A 21602-nucleotide genomic window follows, 5' to 3' on the forward strand; every position below is an offset into this window, starting at 1 on the left:
CGCGCAATCCGCTCGTCGGAAATGAGGCAAGTAATATTATTACATTACCCAAGAATTACGAAATCCCAATTTTCATATCCAAAGTGCGACGCCTTGCGATGAAGTGTCCAGAAAATATGCTCAGCTCGCCACTGCGCCTCCTCCTCCGCTCCACGTCCTTTTGCTCCTGCATCTTCTTCTCTTACTCAAACCCTCCCGACGCTATTCGCCCTGCTGCTAATTCCCGGCCTCGTAACACTGTTCGCCCTGCTGGCGCTCGGAGTGCCTCTAGGCGTGACACGGGTCTCGCCAAAGAACCTCTGGCTCTGCGAATAGCTCCTAGGCGGGCCGGAGGGTCGACGGCCGCTCTGCTCTTCAAGACCTGTTACATAATCGTCAGCATGCTGCAAGCTCCTCGGGGAGTTGGTGGATTTTGACTTACTCCTTCGCCTATCACCACCACCATAAGAAACATACGACAGCCTCCTGCCGCCCGTCTGCTGCTCTTCTCTGGCGCCGGCAAGCTGCTGGGCGAAAGGCGAACGTTTGCGGAGGACCGGGCCCTTCCAGTAAACAACATAGACCGCAATGACCAGCACGAAACTGATACACGCGAGGATCGTGCAAGCGTACTCCAAGTTCAGCCCGACATCCGCGCCGATGTTCTGGAAGAAAGGCGTAGCGGGCACGGTCAGCACACCAGCGAGGAAGTCTCTCGCCCAGCCGTTGCCACCCGTGGCCGAAGCGGAGTACGGGCCGTACGCGCAGATCATATAGTCGATGGTGGCCATGTAGATGGCGTAGTTGGCGATACCGACGATGGCGGCGAAGACCATGCTGCCGATCCAGTGGATGGGCGGGCCCTGGATCGTCCAGGCGAAGCCGAACAAGCCGATGGGCAGGCAAGGCGCGGTGTACAGCAGGAACCACAGGCGGGACTCGTACTGGGCGCGCTCGTCGTCGGGCTTGGTCTCACGCTCCTTCTTGTTGCGCCAGATGGCGGGGATGAAAGCGGCCCAGGCGATGCAGTAGCCGATACCGATGGAGAGGAAGGCGAGACCGACTTCAAAAGTCTGGAAGTCCCACTGCTCGTAGACGAGGACGAAGGACTGAATGAACATGAAGATGAGGGCGTCGGAGAAACCGGAGAGGAGGGAAAGGACGAGGACAATGGGCTCGGTGAGGAACATCTTGAAGGGGCGGATCCAAGTGATGAGGATCTCCTTTGCGCTGAAGCGGTCTTTGAAGGGGACGAGCTCGTCGGGGCCCCAGATGTTGGCCTCGGGGTTCTCCTTTCTACGCTTCTTGGCGATGCGGTTCATCATGATTGTCGTGCGGGTTTCGGGGACGGTGAAGAAGTGGACGGCTTGGATGAAGCCGCCGAAGATGAGCTGAATCCAAATGCACCACCTGAGGAGTGTTAGTGATGGCTTGAAAGTCTGGCAGACATTTGAACAGATCTGCCGATGGACAGAAGACAAGACTCACCTCCAGTTGATGTACTGTTCGCAGAAACCACCAACAATAGGTCCCAGCACGGAACCGAAGACGGAACTGAAGACAACGTACGCAACAGCGTATTGCTGCGTGTCCGCCTCCCACATGTCAGCAATCATACCGAGAGTGACAGAGCCACCAGCGGTAGAGAGACCGCCGAGCGCACGGCCGACCATGATGGAGGCGAAGTTGGGCGCAAGCGCCACGGGCAATTGCCAGATGTTGACCAGCAACAACGAAAGCTGAAGGATAGGCCAGCGACCGAACTCTTCCGACCAGGGAGCCCAGAGCTCGCAGCCAAAAGCGTAGGTGACGAGGAACATCATGGCACCGCAGCGGGCACCCTGGGCGCTGACGCCGAACTCTTCAGAAATACCGGTGATACCGTTGGAGTACAGCGAGGTGTTGAAGTTCATCGAGACCTGAACCCAGAAGATGATGGTGACGATATACCACTTCTTCCACTTGGGAAAGCAGAAACCCAACTCCTCGTAGCAGTCCTCCTCGCTGATCTCATACTTGTCGTAGGTGCCGAGCTTCTCAAGCTTCTCGCCGTGAGGCCCAGTGTTGGTGGACTCGCGGGGCTTGTTGGCGATGCCATCGTCGGAGTTGTCCTTTTCTTCATCGCGACCTTCGAGCTTGGTGTTGGCGCGGTCGAGGTCGGCCTGGCCCATGACCTGCGCCGGCTCGTCGGCGAAGTGGGCAGGCATTGTGAGGGTGAGGTGTTGGTGTTGCGCTGCTGTGAGCGTCGGGTGCTGCGGATGTACAGCACTTTCTAGCCCGTCTCACCTCTTGATAGAAATCGACCGCCACGCGACAATGATGTGAGAAAATGAAAGAGAAGGCCAAGTCGGAAAATATCTAGAGGGTCCCCAACAATTGTGTTTGCCAATCTGCCTTACCCACCCAGGTTTGGCACACGCCGTTGGCCGCCGCCTAGGAAATGGCTGCAACGGGCTCGCACGCGCCATGACGTGTCTCTGAAGGTCGAGGTCGGCTAGTCCGGCGAGGCCGTCGAGGTGTTGCAAGGGAGAGATCGTCGGATGTCGGCCCTGTGAATGGCTTGTCCGCAACATCGACTCCACCGTGAGCGGCACCTCCATATGGGAGAGCTGCGGGCGGTGGGCTAAGGCGGCAACGATGCGCCACGAGGTGAAGCATCAGCTGTGGGCAGAAAACCTTCACGCGTCTTGAGCCGTCTTGTCTTGCTTAGCGTGACTGTAGTGCTGCGAGGCGCTCTGCAGGACCGCGAGGTCGTCGACGTCGCGTGTCATGCCCATTCCGCTCCTGCATGGCATACGTGAGAACGAGCGTGCTGCCCCTTCGCGCCAGGTGGACGTCATCTCCACGCAGGTGGCGACGGAGGACAAGCAAGACGAAGCTCGCACGCGTCCGCCGGGCCTCGCATCGATCGGCAGCACAGACGATGTTGCACGGCTTGGCTGAGCTCAGCAGTGTCGACGACCGGGATGCAACCAGAAGTGGCCCGGGAGCGCTGGAGCCGGCCGCGGTCGAATTCTGCGCGGTCCACCGTGCAACGCTCACCCCAATGGAAAATGATGGCGGCCCCGTGCGGGCGACGACGCCATCGACGATGATGGATGGGGAAGCGAGCGGCGCTGTGGGGGTCACGTGCGGGCAGAGTATCGTGCTGCCTCGTCAGGCCTCCCTTCCGGATCTGTGAGGAGGATTCTGATATATGACGATCCGGGCAAGAAGCTCATTGCCAAAGCGTGGTCGATGACGGCTCTGGCTCAAGGCTGCATGCAGCACGCAGGCCATCTGCGCGAGACGATCAGAGTGCTGACATCCGCGTAAGCCGCAAGACTCGCCTTGGCCGTGTCAAGCTCTCCGCCACGTCCGCCATGCTTGACCGGCGCCTCCCGCCAAGTGAACATGCACTAGTGGTGCTTTGTTGCTCTGATGCCGGTGCTGAAAGCCGAGTCCGACTGTACCAGTGACGTTCGCCCCATCTGCTCACCCGCGGGCAGAATTTGCTCGCGTTGAAGCCCCCATGGCACCGCTGGGGCCAGCACGGGAGACGTCCGCCCTGGTGGAGTCGCTGAACGAGTTTAGACCGCCAGAGCGGATGAGAAAAGTCGGGATGGTGGAGCGGCAGACACGTGAGAGCTGGTGGCCGCCTTACCGTTTGCGGCATGCCGTGCCTGGACAGACTCGGTAGTCTCCGATGATGATGCAGGGTTAGGGTTGGGGCACATCCTCCGGCTTTGTCTCCGCGGTTCGTCGTTGCTGGGGGAAGCAAGACATTAGGCCAGAGGCTGTCGTACGCCCTTCTGGCAATTAGCTGTCCAGTGGTTTGGACTCTGTATGATTGACGACGTATATTGATGGAAGTCAATTTCCGTCTCTGGTCTGTTCGAAGGCAAGCAACCCGGAAGAGACGTCCAGACGGTTTCGTACAAGCGGAGCACACAGGCACTCGACATCACCAATCGCGAAGTGTCAATCACAGCAAGTGTTCGCAGCAGGCAATACATGATGCAGAATGGAAACTCAGCGCAGCTCGGCATTTTTTTGTAGTCACATACGATTTCTATGACATTCCTTCGTTCTCGTGACTTTGCAGGCGTTTGTCTTGTCGCGGATACATAGTGATTGTCACGTTGCACGTCACTCACGTCCTCACGGTGAGGCCGAGCTGGAGACTTCGAGTCCATGCGTGCGGCTACTCAAAGGCAGGCAACTGCTGTCCACTCTGCTGAAGGCATTTCCATTGTGTATCCTCATCTGCATGGAGCGAAAGGTGCGATTTCTGCCAACAGTGGCAGCCAGCAAAGGCTCAGGCTTCAACTGCGCTCACCGGATTTCCAAACTCGCCGCCGTACTACGCCAACGAAACCGTGCATACGTAGTCTCTGAATCAAAAGCCGACTGTGATTATCTGCTGGCCTTTCCGAAGCCCTATGCTCAAAACACTCTGTGGCCTTACGGTTCCGGGCGCCTCCCACAGCCTGCATACCAGCCGACGCCTATTGAACACCAAATTCGGAAACTGCTCCTCCTGTCACCACCACGAGCTCGCTATTGCCAGACCATCTCTCAAAAGGATAAAGGCTCATTGAAAGAAGTGTCCACATCTTATTGTCCGTTTGCGCCCATCCACCGCCATAGATTTATGACCACCATGGGCGATCTCCCTCCCCCCTTTCGACCAACACCATCTCTTGTCGTGTATCGCATCCCCCCGCCGTAATCCCGAACCAAAACACCGATAGCCAAAATGCGCTTCACCTTCCTCTTCCTCGCCGTCCTGGCCTTCCTGGCCGTCTTCGCCGCCGCCAACGACGACCACACCAAGTGCTACAAGAAAAACGGCAACATCATCGGCGCCATCAACAAGCTTTGCGGCTGGACTTATGACATGGTGAGCCTAGCCAAGCCATCGCCGATAAAAAGAAGACTGGCCAGTGATCAGAGCTGATGTGAATCCACTCCAGACCGTCCCCAGCAGCAAAGCCTGGTTCGGCGCCTCTCAGGGCGGCGCCACGGCGCGCATCCAGGGCAATTGCAAGCCGAAGCAGTGGGTCCCTCGCGAGTGGTAAGTCCTCTATTTCCTGCTTCCAGCCTGCCTTCTCCATTCCTCTTACTGACAGCTACGCGCAGGTGCCTCAAGAACTTCTGGAACGTGTGCGCCAGCAGCGTGCGCCGTGGCGGCAATGGCTCTGGCCGGAAGAGCTTTGGCAGGAACGGCTGCCAGCAATTCATCATTGGGTTGGAGTGATCTCAGAGAGAGGGTTGGTTGAGCATGGAAATAGCGGTGATAGAAGTAATGCTGTAATGCCATGTATGCCAGATTGGGTCGTTGTGAGTTTTCCAAGAGTCCCTAGGCTGTGTCGGTGAGGTTCCGCGTCTGTCGAGCGCTTCTAGGTGTGGAAAAGTTTCCTGGCGTGAAATTCCTGGAACTGGAGTTTCTATTTGTCGCGTCTGTTAATTGTCTGATCGCCCTGGAGCTCCCAAGGCTTTCCCAATGCTGATCTAGGGATCTAACCCTGCTGCTGACTCCGCGCAAAAGCAAGTTACCTGTTCCGGGCTCCACATTCGTTCTGCAGATCGCCTGAAATCCGGAATCAATTGCTTGCTGTTCACGACCAGCGTGCGACAACTGCCCCCTCCGCGTCCATGGCTCAGGCTATCGAGCTGTCGTAGCTGGTACGTGGTGGGTGCGAACGGTCCACAAAGAGCTCGCCGACAGTGGACTCACCGGAAGAGAGAAGATAGACAGCCGCAGGGCTGCATCGAGGCATGTACGTACGCTGTTGGCAATCGAAAGGACCCACCTAGGCCAGAAGATGGGCGTTCGACGCCAGCCGTACGAAAATGGATGCGAGTTTGATGGAAGCAACATTGGAGTGAAGACGCACGAGACCTACTGGTACTACAGCAGCTTCGTACAGGCGCGAGAAGGTGGAAAGCCAACTTTGGACGTCACGGGCGTAGAGAGCGAGCCCTCGAGTCTAGTCCGCTGGGAACAGCGAGGACAACAAGCGCATGGACGTTCGCGAATCCAGTGGTCCAGAGATGCGAGCGACCACAACCCAAACGGAGCATGCCCTCCTCTAGCCGCATAGCAGCTTCCACTGGCCGATAGAGCGTGTGAATGCGAGGCAGCACAGCATCTCCTGCGATAGAGCGCATGGAAGCGTCCCAAAGATGCTCATCGCTCTCTCATGTTATCGATCCTCTCCTCGTCCTCCCATCTCAAGCTCTTCATCTACAGCATCGCGACACACTGGCAGCATGCGCTGCGCTCTCTGACAGATCCTCTGCCAATTGCGACCAGGATTGCGCCCATCTTAGCGGAAGGCTCAGGGGATGCTTTCGCGGCCAACGCAAGATGATCGCTACCAGTGCAGTATGAGAGCTGATATTCACACTCCTCGCTGATGCAGAACCCATTCCTTGCTCTTTCATCAGTCTTCGTCGCGTTTAGGCGTGCGAGCTCCGGCCACTTTCCGCGCTGACCAGGTTGAGCGAGCGGGCCCTTCCATGTAGTCGAGATTCCGCTCGGATATTTTGTCGTTGCGCGTGATCTGGAGGGTCGCATCCGTGGTGACGAAGGGGTGGAAGGTTCGTGCGAGAAAGATGCGAGCTCGTGGAGATCGACCGCAGGGATTCTGGAGCTGTGGATTGTGGGGCTCTCGGATGTGTTTGCAGCCGGCATTCACCAACCGTTGTCGTCGTTAAACCACTGGGAGGACGAGAGCCTTCTTCAATTGACTCAAGGTAAGGGCAACTCTGTCTTCTTCAACAACTGTGCTGCCATTCTAGGGTGGCTATCTCCTCCCGTTGTTCATCCATCCCTTGCTGGCAACGAGAGGATCAACAGCAGCTTTCGCCTTCGAGCAACCAACCAACATGGCATCCTACCTTGGCCCAATAATCAAGGCACTCGGCATCCTGTCTCTCGCAAAGATATCCTACAATGTCGCCTCTCTGGCCTGGCTCCACATCCTTCGGCCCTCCCAGCTGCCCAAATACCGCCACGCAGACCCCTCCTGGGCTCTCGTATCAGGCTCCAGCGATGGCATTGGTCTCGAACTTGCCAGGGAACTCCTCGCGCAAGGCTTCAACGTCTTCCTTCACGGCCGGAACGAATCAAAACTCCAATCTGTAAAAGCAACTCTCCTCTCCGAACACCCCAACCGCTCCATCGAGCTCCTCGTCGCGGACGCCTCTGACCCCAATCTCGACTACGATGCCCTCGCCAACAACGTCGCCTCCGCTCCAGGCCGCCTCACAATCCTCATCAACTGCGTCGGCGGTATAACCACCAACCCAATCTACGTGCCTCTACACGACCTCCCAGGCTCGGCAATCGACGCCAACATCGCCATCAACGCGCGTTTCCCAACCCGCTTGACAGCCGCCCTCCTCCCGCAGCTCAAAGCCAACAGCCCCTCGCTAATCCTCAACGCCGGCTCCTTCGCAGGCCTCTTCGGCCTGCCCTACATCGCCACCTACACGGCCACAAAAGCCTACATCCACACCTTCACTCGTGCGCTGCGCGCCGAGATGCAGGCTGACGGCTGCGCGGGCGTAGAAGTACAGGGCAGTTTGATCGGGGACACTGCGAGCTCGCGGAACGAAGCGGCGGACAATGGATTGAAGGTCCCTGCGAGGGATTGTGCGCGCGGGATGCTGGGAAAGGTGGGGTGTGGGGAGACGTTGATCGCGCCGGACTGGAGGCATTGGGTCACGGGGATGCTGGTTCTAAGTCTGCCGGATGGGATTGGGAGGACGATTATGTTGCCTGAGATGAGGAAGAGGAGGAACGAGGAGAAGGCGAAGGCTGATAAGGAGAGGTAGGATGGGTCAAGAAGGAACGATTCTGCTTTGCGAGGACGCTTAGTGATTTGCAGCGCCTTGTACTTTTTGCTTGCGATTCATTAGACGGTGATTCTGAATCCATTAGCTTTTACTTTGCTTTCAATGGAGCAGTAATTGCTCATGGGAGACTGCGTTGGAGCTGCGTCTTGATGGCATGCGGCCTCCAGATCAAGCACTGCGCGTACAGCTTCTGCAAAATAGTATCCATTAAAACTGTTGGTGCCACACGTGTCAGGACTGAATGTCACACGGGCAGTCCTGTCAAAACCCAAAAAGAATGGTCAATACGAGGGTCGAACTCGCGACCTTGGCGTTATTAGCACCACGCTCTAAACCAACTGAGCTAATCGACCGGGCCTTACTGGCAATTTATTTTATGCATTATATATAACTCACAAACTCTATCCCCTTGCCGCGCTCAGCAGCATTAGCAGCGAGACTCCAACTACGCCTTCAAAGGTGCGCCAGCTCTGGGTAAAGGACTATCCAAAGATTGCAAAAGACAACCCCTCACACCGACCGGGAGGATGGATCAGCGGAAAAAGGAACAACATTATGAGAAATCTTCATGGCTATCGTCACGGATCCCATTCAGTCGGTGTTCTCGCAGTCTGCCCGAGGACCAAAGGTTGGACCATACGTCAACTCAGGACTTGATGAGGTGCAAAAATGTATGTCATATAATCACTGCTCAGCTATAGCTCTGAAAACGAGGAGAAACCGCCTCCGCCTCGCTCTCTGCATTCTTTCACCGCTTCATACTCAACCTCCATTGCCCTTTCACAGCTTGTTTAAACAGCAGCCTTGTTAAGATTGTTCACAAAGTTGCCCTTATTGAAAGGGCAGTTCGCATTACCCCAATCATAGCCATCAAACGCTGCCCTGACCGCATCGCTGACAGTATCATAGTCAATCATAGCCAGATCGTTGCCGCTCGTCGCCGTGAACTGCAGCTCGTGGTTCGTAGGGAACGTCGTGAAGTACTCGACCTGCAAGCGCGAGGAGCCGGTGGCCATGTTGGGCGAAGTCGTCGTTTTGAAGCCGCCGTGGCCGGATGCCGCGCCGCCGAAGACGTGAGGGTTGGCGCTGGCAGCTGCGGGACAGAAAATATCAGCCAAGCTTGTTTGAAGAGGGTGGCTTGAGCTTCTCGACTTACGGTCGTCGATCCAGACAACAACGCTCTCCCAATCGTGCCTGTGCCCGCCATTGGCGCCACCGGCAGAGATCTGATCTTTGGGAAAGTACCACGCGTACATGATGGCGTAGCGGCCATTGTGAAACGCTCCACGCACGTATGTCTGGCCATTACGGCCATCATTGCAGCCACTGCTGGGTCCGCCGGAGTTCTGGAGACCTCCGCCGACCTGCCCGGAAGCGCTGACCGCCGGGTAGGATGCGCAGCCGTGGGCGATGTGCAAGTAGGGCTCGAAGCGCTTGATGGCGTTTCCTTCGGCGCCGCCGCGGTAGGATTCGGGGATAAAGGCGATGCTGTCGTGGGGGACGGTGGAGAATTGGCGCTTGCTAAGGAGGGTGGAGGCGTCGGTTGTTGGAGCTGCTGCTGTGCTGCCGGCGAGGGCCCAGAGGGCGAGGGAAGGGGAGAAGCGCATCGTGGAGGGAGGTTGAAAAAGGCTGAAGAGCGAGGAACGAGACCGCGATGCTGGAAGAGCAAGTGGTTCAGAAGCAAGGGAATGTTCCCCATTTATATACTTACCTCTGAGGGTCAAAGCAACTTTAGTTTTGGAGAGGAGTCGTTGAGACAGGTTGCGAGGATTCAGGTCAGAATAATGGCTTTCCTCAAAGGGTACGTTGCTTGCTTTGGATTGATACAAGAACGACCAACGGCCCAACAATCCGTCACAGCTGAGTGCACAGCCATTTTGAAACACGAGTCGGGCCTTTGAACCCCAGAATTTGGGTTCGACATCCTCCTTTGGTCACGTCGCTTAGAGCAGGAGCGAAACGCGCTGCAAATCTTGCCCTCGAAAGGGCTAGCACGTGGTGGCATGTGAAGAGAACCATTGCTGGGAAAAAAGAATCGGGAACTTCCACCAGGGCTCGAGAGAACAATACCCCGGTTTGCCGATGACGGCATGAGCCGGGGATAGGTGAGAGCGTCGATCTTTATATGCTTAGGGCAGAACGTGCTTCTGTAGTGATACCTTCGACGATAGACGTGGCTGTGCCTTGGCGCTATGAACGAGCGTGGAGGGAGTAAGACTAGAACCCTAGCGCTGTTCGAAGGAGCCGGATCCTTTCGTTTGAGGAAAATTGTTTTGCGGTAGCCGAAAATCTGTAACGACAAGAACCTGGCCAAACGTGCGCTATATCGAATGCACTCGGACTACGCTCTACCATCAAGACCGCCCAGCTCGAAAAAGCCACGAGATGTGCAGCAGCCATGTTACTGGCTGCATATTGATCAACTTGGGCCGAGCCGACAGCGAATAGCGTAGTGCATAGAATGAAATCTGCAGCCATGCATAAATCCATCACCAGAGATGGTGTGATGTGCCGAAGGGCAGCACGGGGTGCAGTGCAGCGCACATACCAAATCAAGGCCCTGACAAGGGCTTAAGTCTCCCGAGGACCTAAGTATTCTCTTCATATTGGTTCTGCATGGAGTAACATATCTTAGAGCTGATACATTGTCGTTGGTAGCCTTGCATGTTCCAGCGCCGCTGACTCTAGACATCTGGTTTTCGACGGGCGACCAAAACTCGAAGCGGAAAAGGGGATGAAAGAGACGGAAAAGCCGGCAATCAGAAATTGCTTCCTCTAAGGCAAAAGTCACTTCGAATGTCAGGGTGCGACTGAGTGTCCTTGAGCGTTTATTGATCGCGACGCTAAACCCTTGGGATGACCACGGGAACGCCAGAACAGTCGAAACCAGAGACATTCCGTATGATTGGAATATACTTCGCGGTGCGCACGCTGCTGAAGCGTTGGAGTGCTGATTTTTCAGACGGCTTGGAGCACGTCCGTTGAGGCTGAAGGATGGCTGGACGCAAGCATGATCAAATGTGGATCGACGGTCGTGATGTCCTGGCATCCTGGCGTCCTTGAGCAACGGGAGCTTCGATTGGCAAGAGCAGAGGTCTGGTTAACCTTCACGAAGGGCGAAGAGATTGCTAACGACCTTCCAGCTGATGAGAATCCGGTTTCTGTTCCAGCTCATGGGCCTGCGCAGGATCCCATGCCTGATGGGTCTCAACTTGTCAAAGTCACATGCGATGCCGCTGACTAGTAGCTTTGTTTCACGGAGTTGCTGCTTCGTGCCGGCACACGACCTCAGATATGAACATACTGCTCCGGCCGTAGCCCAAAATAAAGCTCCTCATCCGGGCCCGCGGGCTTGGCAAACTTCTCAGCATGCGTATGATTATCGATCTTCAGCGCCTCAGGCTCGCTCGGCGTGACATTGTGGTAGGTAGCCGAACCCGCAAGGCTGAAAATCCGGACAACAGCATCGGTGACATACTCGTCTGACAGTTTCCGCAGCGTAGTGCTGTCAACGTTCGCGGCTATCATGCCGGCGGTGTGGCGGGCATCGAACTCCTGCATCAGAACGTGCTTACCCGCGCCCTTGTGCGGTGCATGGTCCTGGGCTGGGTCGGAGATGAAGAGGAGTTGGCGAGAGGAGGAGGGGAGGTTTTGGCGGAGCCTGGAAGCGATCTTCTCCACGACGGCATCGGAGCGCTGCGACCTGGTGATCTCCACGTGCAAGATGTGGGCTGGCGGGGCTGTGGACAAGAGGGCGCGAGTCAGTCAAGTACTACATCATGTGTACGCTAATGTCGCGATCCGCGAGGAGGATGCCTTGATGCCGCTTACAAACTGATGCCCCGATGTGGGATCCGGGGGATTGGCTCTGCAATATGAGATCGGCCTCGAGGCTGGAGCCAGGCTGGTACAATCTCCGGATCGCCGGCCACGTGAGGGTGGGCGAAAAGAGTCTGCGATTGAAATCGTCAAAACGCCACGTGGTGTCGATGGACAGCAGGGTCAAGGTGAGGTCGCCGCGCAGGGGATGTTCGGCATTCCCAACCGTGGCGTGGCGATGATCGAGATCGGATGCATGCCATGCGCTGTTAGCGGCGATGACGGCCCGCCGCTCGATGGCGGGCGGGTTGCTGCTGAAGTAGGCCTTGTAGACCGCACCGGACATGGCCTGACCGGTCGCGACATACTGTTGGATCTGGTGCAGCAGTCGGATGTCGTCGTCCACGAAGGTGAAGACGTGCGCGACGTAGTGACCGAGCGCGAGGTTGGAGGCCATCTCGACGGCCGCCCGTGCGTGCTTACTATGTATGGGCGTCCAGCTGTATCCAGTTAGGTACAGTCGGAGAATAACACGGGGGCGGTACTGCGGTGGCACGGGTGCATACCAATCGCCGATGGAGTGAGGTGTACCTCGCTCCTCACCGATTCATCGCGAGTGCGTCGAGCTCCCGACCCTCACAATGCCAAGCGCCGCCAAAGACCCCATCGGAGTCACGTCCGAGGGCCAGCGACAGCAGGCCGAAGTCGATCCGCGTGGATCGTAGAACGGTGCATACGCCAGAGACCGAGATTGATCAGATCGCGTGCCGATTTCACCAAAAAAGACTCGAAACATGTTTGCCTACCTGAACAAGCTTCAGTCGAAGGAGCGAGTACTTGCCAGACACGACCACGAACGAGTGCGTATATGGCAGGGTCAAGCCGTTGTCGCAGGAATTGCTGTCGAGGATCCAGTGATTTCCGCAATCCTACATGCCACAGTCATGACAACCTGCTATCCCAGCGTTGCAAGCTTGAGAACATAGCCCCATGCTCCTCGGCGAGATGCCTTCGCCTGTCTGGGATTGACGCCGGACACCCGCATATCCTGTCGAGTGCAGACAAGAATTGATATTTGCAAAGTCTAGCTCCAGCTTCCCGATGCCGGCTGCCGGTCTCAATGTCCTTCGTTGTCAATGAAGCCGGTCCGGATTCACATAGTGTCGTCGCACCTCCGCGCGCATACGAGCCATCGCGACCTACCCTTGTGAATCATGCAAGTGCTCCAGCTCATGGGGTCTCCATGTTCGGGCTTTGGATATCCTACTAGACGGCTTTGTATCAGGAACCCTATCTCGCCCTTCAGGCATCTCGCGCATTGCCGCTCGAGCTGAAGCGAGCAACTGTTTCGTCCCATTCAGTAGGCTAGTGACTTTCCAGCTACCGAACAGCGTAGACGACTAGGCAGGGCATCATCGCGGAAGAGTCGATACTCCAGAAAGGGAGCAGATAGCACGCGCAAATCAGCATGAGTACGACCCGCTGCAGCGGCTGAGGCGGTATGCCCCACAGGACCATCAAACCTCACTCAGACTTGTCCCAAGCTTCTTCCGCTATGCTCTTCTGTTCAGTCACATCCCCATGCCCCTGAGACTTGACCGAGCATCCTAATGCCTTCTCTCAGACCATGGGTCGCTGCTATGGGCTGTATGACTAGTCCTCGTGCGGGATTTCTAAAGCTTCAGCGTCGTTGAGATCCATTGCCGCTCTTGCGCCGGAGTATCCCTTCCCATGATCCATAGTCTCTGATGCACAAAGCTTTTTCCTTTTGATCTGCTCGTCGCTGGGGTTCACGTTCGCGAGGCGGCGGGCTCATGGAGAGGTCGAGGCAGGTAGTCCGCTCTCTGAGGGAGAGGCCTCCTTTGGGTTAGGAGGATCAGGCGGCGGTAATGCGGTTCGTGGGTGATGCTTGCATGAGAAGGACAGATGATGACTTGCACCCTCAAGCGTCTTCTGAAGGTATTCGCCGTATTTGTAGGTCGCGGATGTGGATACACGAAGGTTGCTGTCTTGCGAGAGCGGCATCGCTTGATAGCGAGATGCGTTGTTTACGCTGACGTCACCAGCGCCCGAGAAGTCGCATTCGGCGAGCGAGTAGCAAGGGCACCGTCCTCTTGACACGAACATTGTTTTCGACACACTTGTTGCCGCAAAGACGCCTCGGAAAGTTCTTGCTGATATATACTTAAGATTTCAGGTAACACAGAACCTTCACAGCTCCTCCCCTCCCTCACCACGGCATCCTCGCATTCCTCCACAACCACACACTCCCAATCGCCGTCGCACTGATGGTGAAGGTGAGTATCAAGCCAGCGTTCATCAAGAAACCCTGCTCGAAGAAGCCTAGAACAAAAGAAGTCAGCCCGCAATGTCCACGGTGAAGAAACGCAAGTACAGAAAGCCATACCGACACCACCGCCAGGCTTCCTCTTCATGGCCTTCAGAGGCCCAAGAGCCTGCTTCAACACCTTCTGGACCGCAACACTGTCGCTAGCCGCCAGCTGCGCCGCAAGAGAAGCAGAGGAGGGCTGGACGTTGGCGAAACCGGGTCGCGCCCAAGAGAACATGTCCGGCGTGTACCTCGCAGAAAGTTCAAGAGCATGGGTCGCAGGATACGCTGGGCCGACCAGCAGGCCTCGAGGGACATGATTGATGAAGGATGCTCGCGCGTCAATGAACTGCGCCAGGTACTTCCCGACAGCCGGCGTTCCAAAGTGATAAGCTGCGAGCGCAGCGCCGCTGCTTGTGTTTCCGATCAGGTCAATCGCATCGTCCAGGCTCTTGACGGGAATGACTTTCATGATGGATGCTTCGTCCTTGGTCGACAACGCTTGTGCCTCTCTGGCACTCAGCTCCGCGACCGCTGCTTTCGCTTCCTGGACGACGATCTGAACCCTCGGGTCGACCTTCTTGAGCGCCTGCAGCTGCTCGTCCAGCTTATTCGCACCGCCAGCCTTGCCCTCCCTTGACCTCGTCCCGGTCCTGCCCTCGCGACACCCGTCAACAACAGCCTGCAGGAAAGCCTGCTTCACAAACTCATTCACCAGCACCAAATCCGGAGCATAAGGGCTCGTCCCGCCGAACGCGAACCTCGCCGCGACAAGCTCCTTAGCAGCAAGCTTGACGTCCGCTGTTCGATCCACGACAGCGACCGTGCCGCTCCGTGCTAGCGAAGCGAGATGGTTGAGGCGCGGCCAGGTCTCAGAGCTGTTCTGGTCGACGAAGATTGATGAACTGAGAATATTGGGGTCACTGACGGGCGAAGAAGCGATGGCAAATGTGTCTGGGTGGAGACTGGATTGAAGGGCCTGGCGGAGGATGCTGGGTAGACGCTTGAGGCTGTTCTCGAGCTGTGGCTTTAGTCAGTAAGGCGAGACAAGTCGGAAGAGTGTGAGAAGACGGTTACTCACCAGCACAATCACGCAATTGCCAGCAGCGAGGGCGGCACTCAGCGGCACGGCCGTCGAGAAGAGCAGCGTGTGCGCACAAGGCTCGATGTACACGATGCCTGCCGGCTGGCGACTGCCCGGCGCATCGCTGCCATTCGCGAGTAGGTATTCATCCTCCAGGGCTTTCGCGGGCTGCAGAGAAGCGTAGTCTCGCTTGATCGCTTCCAAGGTAAGATTGATCTCTGCTGCGACTTCTGCTGGTGAGTAATTGTAGTCGAAAGAGAGTGCTTCCTTGATCTCTTGCGCCGCGCCGATAAGTGTCTGGTGCAGCTTTTCGATTTGCGATTGCCGGTAATAGATGTTGTGTGCTCGCCCGTCGATCGCGGCGGCGCGGAGGTTGGCGAATGCTGCAGGCATTGTGTCGAGGCCGATTGCCTCTTGAAGCAACGGACAATTGATGATATTGTAGCCGTTCTTGACGTGAAGCAACGGGAGAGGGAAGGCTTCAAGATCCAGTCCGACAAAGGTACAATTGTGGCAAAGATGCCGTCGACTAGCGAATGATCTTCACCCATCTCCTCATGGCTCTATCAATGTATCTTCCGTCGCAATAGCATAACCCCACGGGGCGGTAAATGTGGGAATGGGCCTGAGTTCCGGCGTCCGGAGAGGTGGGGTGGTGGGATCCGGTGGGTGTCAGCGCTCGGGATTCTGGAAGCAGGACATTGAAACGCGACGGCAGCGATCGCATTCAACGACAGCTTGAGCATCGTCTGATGCGCTATACTCGTCTACACTGCTCCAACGAAATTCCTTGGACATGTCTGTAACAACAACAGCCAACGCCCGCATGGTGGCAACCCGGCACTACCTCGCCGACTACGAGCTCCACCACAGCCAACCCGAGAACCCCATTTCAGCTCCAGCGCCGAATGAACAGAAACCGCTCTCAGAGAATAACCCTCCAGGCTGGGAAGATCAGTGGCGGAGAGTGCCGGCCTACCGACCAGCTCAGAACCAGCTGGACGAGCAGAGAACAACGTATACCAGCGAGGTCGAAAGGAATTTCGTAAGGGTCATGTTCGGAGGTACGTGTGATGGAGCGACGATAGAGAGATGGCCGGAGCTGACCGCATACAGGTGTGTCCATGATGGCGTCTGCGAGTCAAATTTGGCGTGCGACTGGTGGGAGGATTAACAGTGATTTCTTTAAGCACAAGGTTGGCGGAGAGTGGTAATCCAACATCTATGCCTGCGGCCACTGCCACTACCAGCTCCCCTTATCATTTGCCAATTGTGGAGCATCACACTACCCTTTTGAAGTTCAGCGAATGGCAGACTGATCCTGGGCCTCCCTCCCGTTGCGTTTGGAAGCCGCTCCTGGTTCCACAACTGCTGTTTTTCTTTGCTGCATCAGCTTTTGCTCGAATCAGACAGTGATGAAAACAGAATTTATCTCAGGCAACTTCTGTTCGGAGCCGACTCTATCAATGATATCTCGTGCTTCCTGACAGCCCTTGTTTTTGAGTCGGTATGGCTGCCCAACATTGGCTATCCACTTCATGAGCTTCACAGAGAGACGCTCGAAGATATCATCCAACACTCAATGAACAGAGAGGACATATGGTCCAAAGCTACGAATCATGAGATGCATCTTTTGATCGAATCTGTCATTGTCGAGGTACGCTAGAATGCTGTTCATCGTGGCCTCAACAAACCTAATCATCGTCATGATACCACCATCATGAAGCAGCAGGCCCAGAGAGCGACCTTGATGACAATCCCCGTCGCCACCTCTCTACTTCGGACCTTGGCCACGGGAATCTTTGGCATGAAGATCGGTGAGATCAACGACGGAGAACCAAGGTTCTAGTCTTGCAGACTCGCACTTCTCGTGATAACAGGAGGCACTGGCACCGGCTACTACGGCCACCAGTACTGCAAGCGGCATTCTGATGCATAGAAGGCATGGAAGGGAACGGAAGAAGACCAAAGTCATAGATGACATAGCTTCGTACATGTTCACTGGCTATTTACTCAATTCTCCTCGCACTGCCAACATCACTGACCCCAACCACCCGCACAACCTTCGCCTCATCAACCGCGTACACCGGCACCTCTGCCAACCCTCTCGCGACATTATGCAGCGTCGGCAACGCCTTCCAGTCCCTCTCCTCAAACTTCACAGTCGCGTTGGCAGAAATGAGCGTCTCTGACTCCGGGCTTCCGGCTACCGGTTCCGGCTTCGGGATGAAAACGGCGTACTCTGCATCTGTCTTGCCTGGTTGCCCAACGGCAGGAACGTACCGGTAAGCGAACTGGCCTTGCTCGGGAGGAGGCGGAGGAGGGCCAGGAGCTCGCTGTGCCGGAGTCGGGGCAGAAATGCCGTTGGTCGCTGGAGGCTCTGGTTTCGCCAGGCTACCAATGTCAATTTGAGCAAATTGCGCTCCACGCCATGCCAAGCTAACCATCGCTTTGTCGCCTTGGACACTCGCTTCAATGTCGCAAAAAAGTTTTGGCATGCCTAGCTCGTCGCGACCGGTGATGATGGGATCGGCGAGGTTCTCGAAGAGGACAGCGAGGTACGTTCCGTAGATTTTGCCGCCGTCCCGCTGTATGTACTCGACGCCGTGGATGTACAGCCCACAGTGGCTGTAGCCTCCTCCACCAAGCCAGGTCATGCCGTCGAGAGTAGTGCAGCTGATGCTGGCTGATGCGAGGGTGCCGGGGCTGGTGAAGGTGAAGCCGGGCGGGAGGAGGTTCTCGAGGTAAGTTCGGGAGGTCTTGAAGCGGACGGAGATGGTCTCGGACTCCTCTGACTTTGCAGCACGAGGGCGTTGGATGTCTTTATGCGATGATGGCAGCCCGAGAGGGCGTCGGGGCCCAGGTGCATGCCCAAAACCGAATGGGGTCCGGAAGCGGGCTGCAGGGTCTTGAGAGGAGAGATGAGTCTGCAGCTTGTTCGTGGCGAAGTCCCAAGCGTCGTGGCCAAAGTTGTACTTTTGGTATTCCATCATGTCCAGCTTCTTGCCCTCAGCCGCAAGCTCCGAGGCGTCTTTTCCGGCGGTACGGGTGAAGTCCTGGATCTTGTGAGCCCGCTCGTAACGGCAGTCGTTGTATAGGCCTAGACGTTGGCTGATATCTTCTGGCGATGTTCCGAGAGGAAGAAGAGCTGCGAGAGCAACTGCGTCCTCGATGGCCTGACCTCCACCTTGGCCTTGGTGAGGAAGAAATGGGTGGGCAGCATCCCCAATCAGGGCCAGCTTCTCGTGCACGAAGCTAGGCATCTTGTCCATGTCAAGCAACTTCCACACCTTGGGATCTTCCGCCTTCTCGATCGTCGCGCGGACTGCGGAATCGAAGTGCTGATAGATGGCAAGCATGCGATCTTTGCTGCCGGTTTGTTGCCATCCGCCTTCTCCAGCATCGGCTTCTGACTCCTCACTAGGATGAATGCAGACGAAGTTCAGCATAGTGTTGTTGATGCAAGGGTACATTATGACTCTTCGATTTTCGTCAATCCACATGACCAAAGTGCTTCGTTTGACGAGTGGCGCCGTCTGTGGATCGCTTTCGAGCGCCTCGATGGGAATCAAGAATCTGAAGGCGCTCTTGCCAGAGTCAAATGCCTTCAGGTCGCCGCCTGGGATGATGCTGCGAGTTCGCGAGTGGACGCCGTCTGCGCCTATGAGCAGATCACCTCGGAAAACAGTGCCGTCTTCGAGCGTGAGGGTGGCGTTTGCTGCGTCCACGCTTTTCACGTGGCTGGCGAGGTGAAGCCTTGCTGGAGAGCCTTTGCCCTTCTCGCCGATAGCCGCTTCTCGCAATGCCGTGTGAAGATGTGCTCGGTGGACGAGGTGCCATGGATGCGCCCAAAGCTTCTCGCCGAGTTTCTTCGCTGGAATATGGTACTTCATCTGGTTGTTGTGCGGGAGGAACTCCATGACATCTGTGCATTCGACGCCCCCGATATCTTCCGCGAAGATTCCCATGCGCCTGAGGAGACCATTGCAGTTCGAGGCCAGGTGGATGGCGGCTCCGGTCTCTTGGGAGAGTTTTGACTGCTCGAAAATGTCGATATTGTGGCCTTGCTGTCGTAAAGCAAGCGCAGCGCTGAGGCCTCCTATACCAGCACCAGCAATCAGGATGTTGAGTGGGCGAGGCCCGGCATGTGTAGTGTCGCCATTCATGTCGGCGTTGGTGTTGCGGCGTCAGGAGAGAACTATGGTGATGTGATGTTGGGAAGGCTGACTCGAGCCAGGTATTATGGCGGGACGTCTTCACCACTACCTACGAGCTTTCTGATCGCTCTGCATCGGCAGTAGTATGCAAGCTTGAACGCCCCCTCCATCTTGATCCGCACGATGTGTCAATTAGCGAACGTGCATGACCCCTCGGCAGTCAGCACGAAGACGTTGTCTTCCGAGACCGGAGCCAAGAACTTCACCAGCGAGGGGCAACATCCCCCACTGCATCCGATGTGCGAAGGCGGAAACTGCACCGGTCTTCAGAGAACATCGCGCATCCGACATGAGTCGAGCGGAGCCATCATGGGCCTCAATACGCATTCGGCGTTTGGTGCCGATGCCAGAAAAGTGACAGGATCCTGCGGTTTATCCTGACCAGCTTCCTCCGCCAGCTTTCGCCGCCCAGCAGAAGAAGATCTCACGGAGTTGCCAGAATGCCGAATGAGCAGCGTGACATCCACACAGTGGATGAGCAGAGCTTCTCGTACATTTTTGAGCAAAATGCTACGGTCACCCTGAAGACCTCTGAAGGTCTCGTGCGGGTCAATGTGTACCGGCCGAAAACTGACAAGAAGGTCCCAGTCCTGTGCACGTACGGGCCTTACGGCAAAGACATTCCATACGCAGAGTGAGTATGACAACCTCAGAAGTTGCAGCAAATGCATTTCTGACATCTTCGACAGCTTCCACCCAAAGTCCTTCGCCGAAGTCAACCCCCAGCAAAAGTCCGAACACTCCGCATGGGAAACGCCGGATCCCGCCTACTGGACGAAGAACGGCTACGCGGTTGTTCGAGCAGACGAGCGCGGCTGTGGGCAGAGCTCTGGGCTGCTTGACACAATGTCTCAAGGCACTTCCGAGGCCTTCTTCGACGTTGTTGAGTGGGCCGCTGCTCAGCCTTGGTCGTCGGGCAAGGTCGGCCTACTCGGGATTTCCTACTACGCTGGAACGCAATGGCGCGTGGCGGCAAGGCAACCCAAGGGTCTGTCTGCTATCATACCTTGGGAGGGAATGAGCGACTACTACCGCGATCGCTGTCGCCACGGAGGTATCCTCAGCAATCAGTTCATCACGTTTTGGTGGAACAGGCAGGTCATCACAAACCAGTACGGCCGGCCGGGGCGCAGAGAGGCGAACTGGGGCCCAAACACCATCGAAGGTGATTTAAGTCCAGAAGAGCTAGCGGAGGACCGCCGCGACCAGACCATCGACAACGTCAAGCACCGCTTCCGTGATGAAGACTACTATTCCTCGAAAGAATTTGACCTGGCCGACGTCAAGGTCCCGCTCCTCTCGGTCGCCAACTGGGGAGGCATCTTACTGCATCTTCGCGGCAATGTGCAAGGATACATGAATGCTGGGAGTGATCTGAAGTATCTTCGCTTCATTACCGGTCGCCATGATCTCCCGTTCTACTACGAGGAAGAGGTGGAGCTACAGCGGAGTTTCCTGGATGCGTTTCTCAAGGGTGAAGACCGCGTTGGCTGGTCGGAGAAGGGCAAACTGCCTGCTGTAGACATGGTCTTGCGTAAGGGTGATGTCGGCTTCAACAACGCCGAGGCTGAAAAAGCATATCCTCGCCGGACCGAAAATGAATGGCCCATCGCCAGGACCGAGTACACCCGCTACCGCCTTACCGCCGACGGAGGACTCACCACTGCTCAGCCTTCCACTTCCAGCAGCGATGAAAAGACCGTTGCATACAAAGCCCTCGGCAAGCTGGACAGCCCAGAACTCGTGCAATTCACGACCGAGCCCTTCTCCTCCGAAACAGAGATCACCGGACACATTGTAGCCCATTTCGCCGTATCGGCCTCCAAGGCCTGCCCAGAACAAATCACTCAGCCTTCAGACCTCGACGTCTTCCTAACGCTCCGCCACATTTCCCCAGAAGGCAAAGAAGTCTTTTACACTGGCACAGCCGGTGATCCCGTCCCGCTCACCAAAGGCTGGCTCCGTGCAAGCCTCCGCAAAGTCAATGACCAGCATCCCCAGCACAAAGAATGGCTTCCGTACCGCGAGTACCGCAGCACTGATGTGCAGGAGGTCAAAGCGGACACTGTCTACGAGGTGGATGTTGAAGTCTGGCCGACGAACGTGGTGGTTGAGAAGGGTGGGAAGCTTGTGCTGGAGGTCTCAAGCGGCGATACACAGGGAACAGGCATTTTTGGACACAATCATCCGGAGGATCGGAGTGAGGAGGTTTTTGCTGGTGTGAACCGCTTGCATTTCAGCGATAAGCATAGCAATTATGTAGTCTTGCCGGTCATCCCACCGAAGGCGTAGATGGCACTCATTCTTGAAGATGTATAGAAAGCGAGAA

General features: G+C 56.3%; 8 protein-coding genes across 8 annotated transcripts; 3 read left to right on the forward strand and 5 right to left on the reverse strand.

Annotated features, from left to right (window-relative positions):
- On the reverse strand, nucleotides 1–3172 carry WHR41_09069 (uncharacterized protein). Its single transcript, XM_069377673.1, has 3 exons — nucleotides 1468–3172; nucleotides 422–1389; nucleotides 1–361 (listed from the first exon to the last, which is right to left on the reverse strand). The coding sequence occupies exons 1-3, from the start codon at nucleotides 2184–2186 to the stop codon at nucleotides 186–188; spliced, it is 1863 nt and encodes a 620-aa protein (XP_069225324.1). The 5' UTR covers nucleotides 2187–3172; the 3' UTR covers nucleotides 1–185.
- Nucleotides 3173–6852: 3680 nt separating this feature from the next.
- On the forward strand, nucleotides 6853–7803 carry WHR41_09070 (uncharacterized protein; the record flags this gene model as incomplete). The annotated part of the gene is made up of 1 exon (XM_069377674.1): nucleotides 6853–7803. The coding sequence occupies one exon, from the start codon at nucleotides 6853–6855 to the stop codon at nucleotides 7801–7803; it is 951 nt and encodes a 316-aa protein (XP_069225327.1).
- An 812-nt stretch (nucleotides 7804–8615) lies between these two features.
- WHR41_09071 (uncharacterized protein) lies at nucleotides 8616–9431 on the reverse strand (the record flags this gene model as incomplete). The annotated part of the gene is made up of 2 exons (XM_069377675.1): nucleotides 8616–8917; nucleotides 8981–9431. The coding sequence occupies 2 exons, from the start codon at nucleotides 9429–9431 to the stop codon at nucleotides 8616–8618; spliced, it is 753 nt and encodes a 250-aa protein (XP_069225328.1).
- A 125-nt stretch (nucleotides 9432–9556) lies between these two features.
- Nucleotides 9557–13644, reverse strand: WHR41_09072 (uncharacterized protein). Its single transcript, XM_069377676.1, has 3 exons — nucleotides 12210–13644; nucleotides 11656–12143; nucleotides 9557–11564 (listed from the first exon to the last, which is right to left on the reverse strand). Exons 2-3 carry the CDS (start codon nucleotides 12098–12100, stop codon nucleotides 11113–11115), a joined length of 897 nt encoding a protein of 298 aa, XP_069225331.1. The 5' UTR covers nucleotides 12101–12143; nucleotides 12210–13644; the 3' UTR covers nucleotides 9557–11112.
- A 229-nt stretch (nucleotides 13645–13873) lies between these two features.
- WHR41_09073 (uncharacterized protein) lies at nucleotides 13874–15449 on the reverse strand (the record flags this gene model as incomplete). Its single annotated transcript, XM_069377677.1, has 3 exons — nucleotides 13874–13986; nucleotides 14051–14993; nucleotides 15054–15449. 3 exons carry the CDS (start codon nucleotides 15447–15449, stop codon nucleotides 13874–13876), a joined length of 1452 nt encoding a protein of 483 aa, XP_069225326.1.
- A 347-nt stretch (nucleotides 15450–15796) lies between these two features.
- On the forward strand, nucleotides 15797–16497 carry WHR41_09074 (uncharacterized protein). Its single transcript, XM_069377678.1, has 2 exons — nucleotides 15797–16120; nucleotides 16173–16497. The coding sequence occupies exons 1-2, from the start codon at nucleotides 15853–15855 to the stop codon at nucleotides 16268–16270; spliced, it is 366 nt and encodes a 121-aa protein (XP_069225332.1). The 5' UTR covers nucleotides 15797–15852; the 3' UTR covers nucleotides 16271–16497.
- A 568-nt stretch (nucleotides 16498–17065) lies between these two features.
- WHR41_09075 (uncharacterized protein) lies at nucleotides 17066–19222 on the reverse strand (the record flags this gene model as incomplete). Its single annotated transcript, XM_069377679.1, has 1 exon — nucleotides 17066–19222. One exon carries the CDS (start codon nucleotides 19220–19222, stop codon nucleotides 17066–17068), a length of 2157 nt encoding a protein of 718 aa, XP_069225333.1.
- A 318-nt stretch (nucleotides 19223–19540) lies between these two features.
- Nucleotides 19541–21565, forward strand: WHR41_09076 (uncharacterized protein; the record flags this gene model as incomplete). Its single annotated transcript, XM_069377680.1, has 2 exons — nucleotides 19541–19907; nucleotides 19963–21565. The coding sequence occupies exons 1-2, from the start codon at nucleotides 19714–19716 to the stop codon at nucleotides 21563–21565; spliced, it is 1797 nt and encodes a 598-aa protein (XP_069225329.1). The 5' UTR covers nucleotides 19541–19713.
- Nucleotides 21566–21602: the final 37 nt, after the last annotated feature.

This window comes from Cladosporium halotolerans, assembly GCF_011745625.1.
Source record: "Cladosporium halotolerans strain TM138-S3 chromosome Unknown Sca59, whole genome shotgun sequence".
Lineage (NCBI taxonomy): Eukaryota > Fungi > Ascomycota > Dothideomycetes > Cladosporiales > Cladosporiaceae > Cladosporium > Cladosporium halotolerans.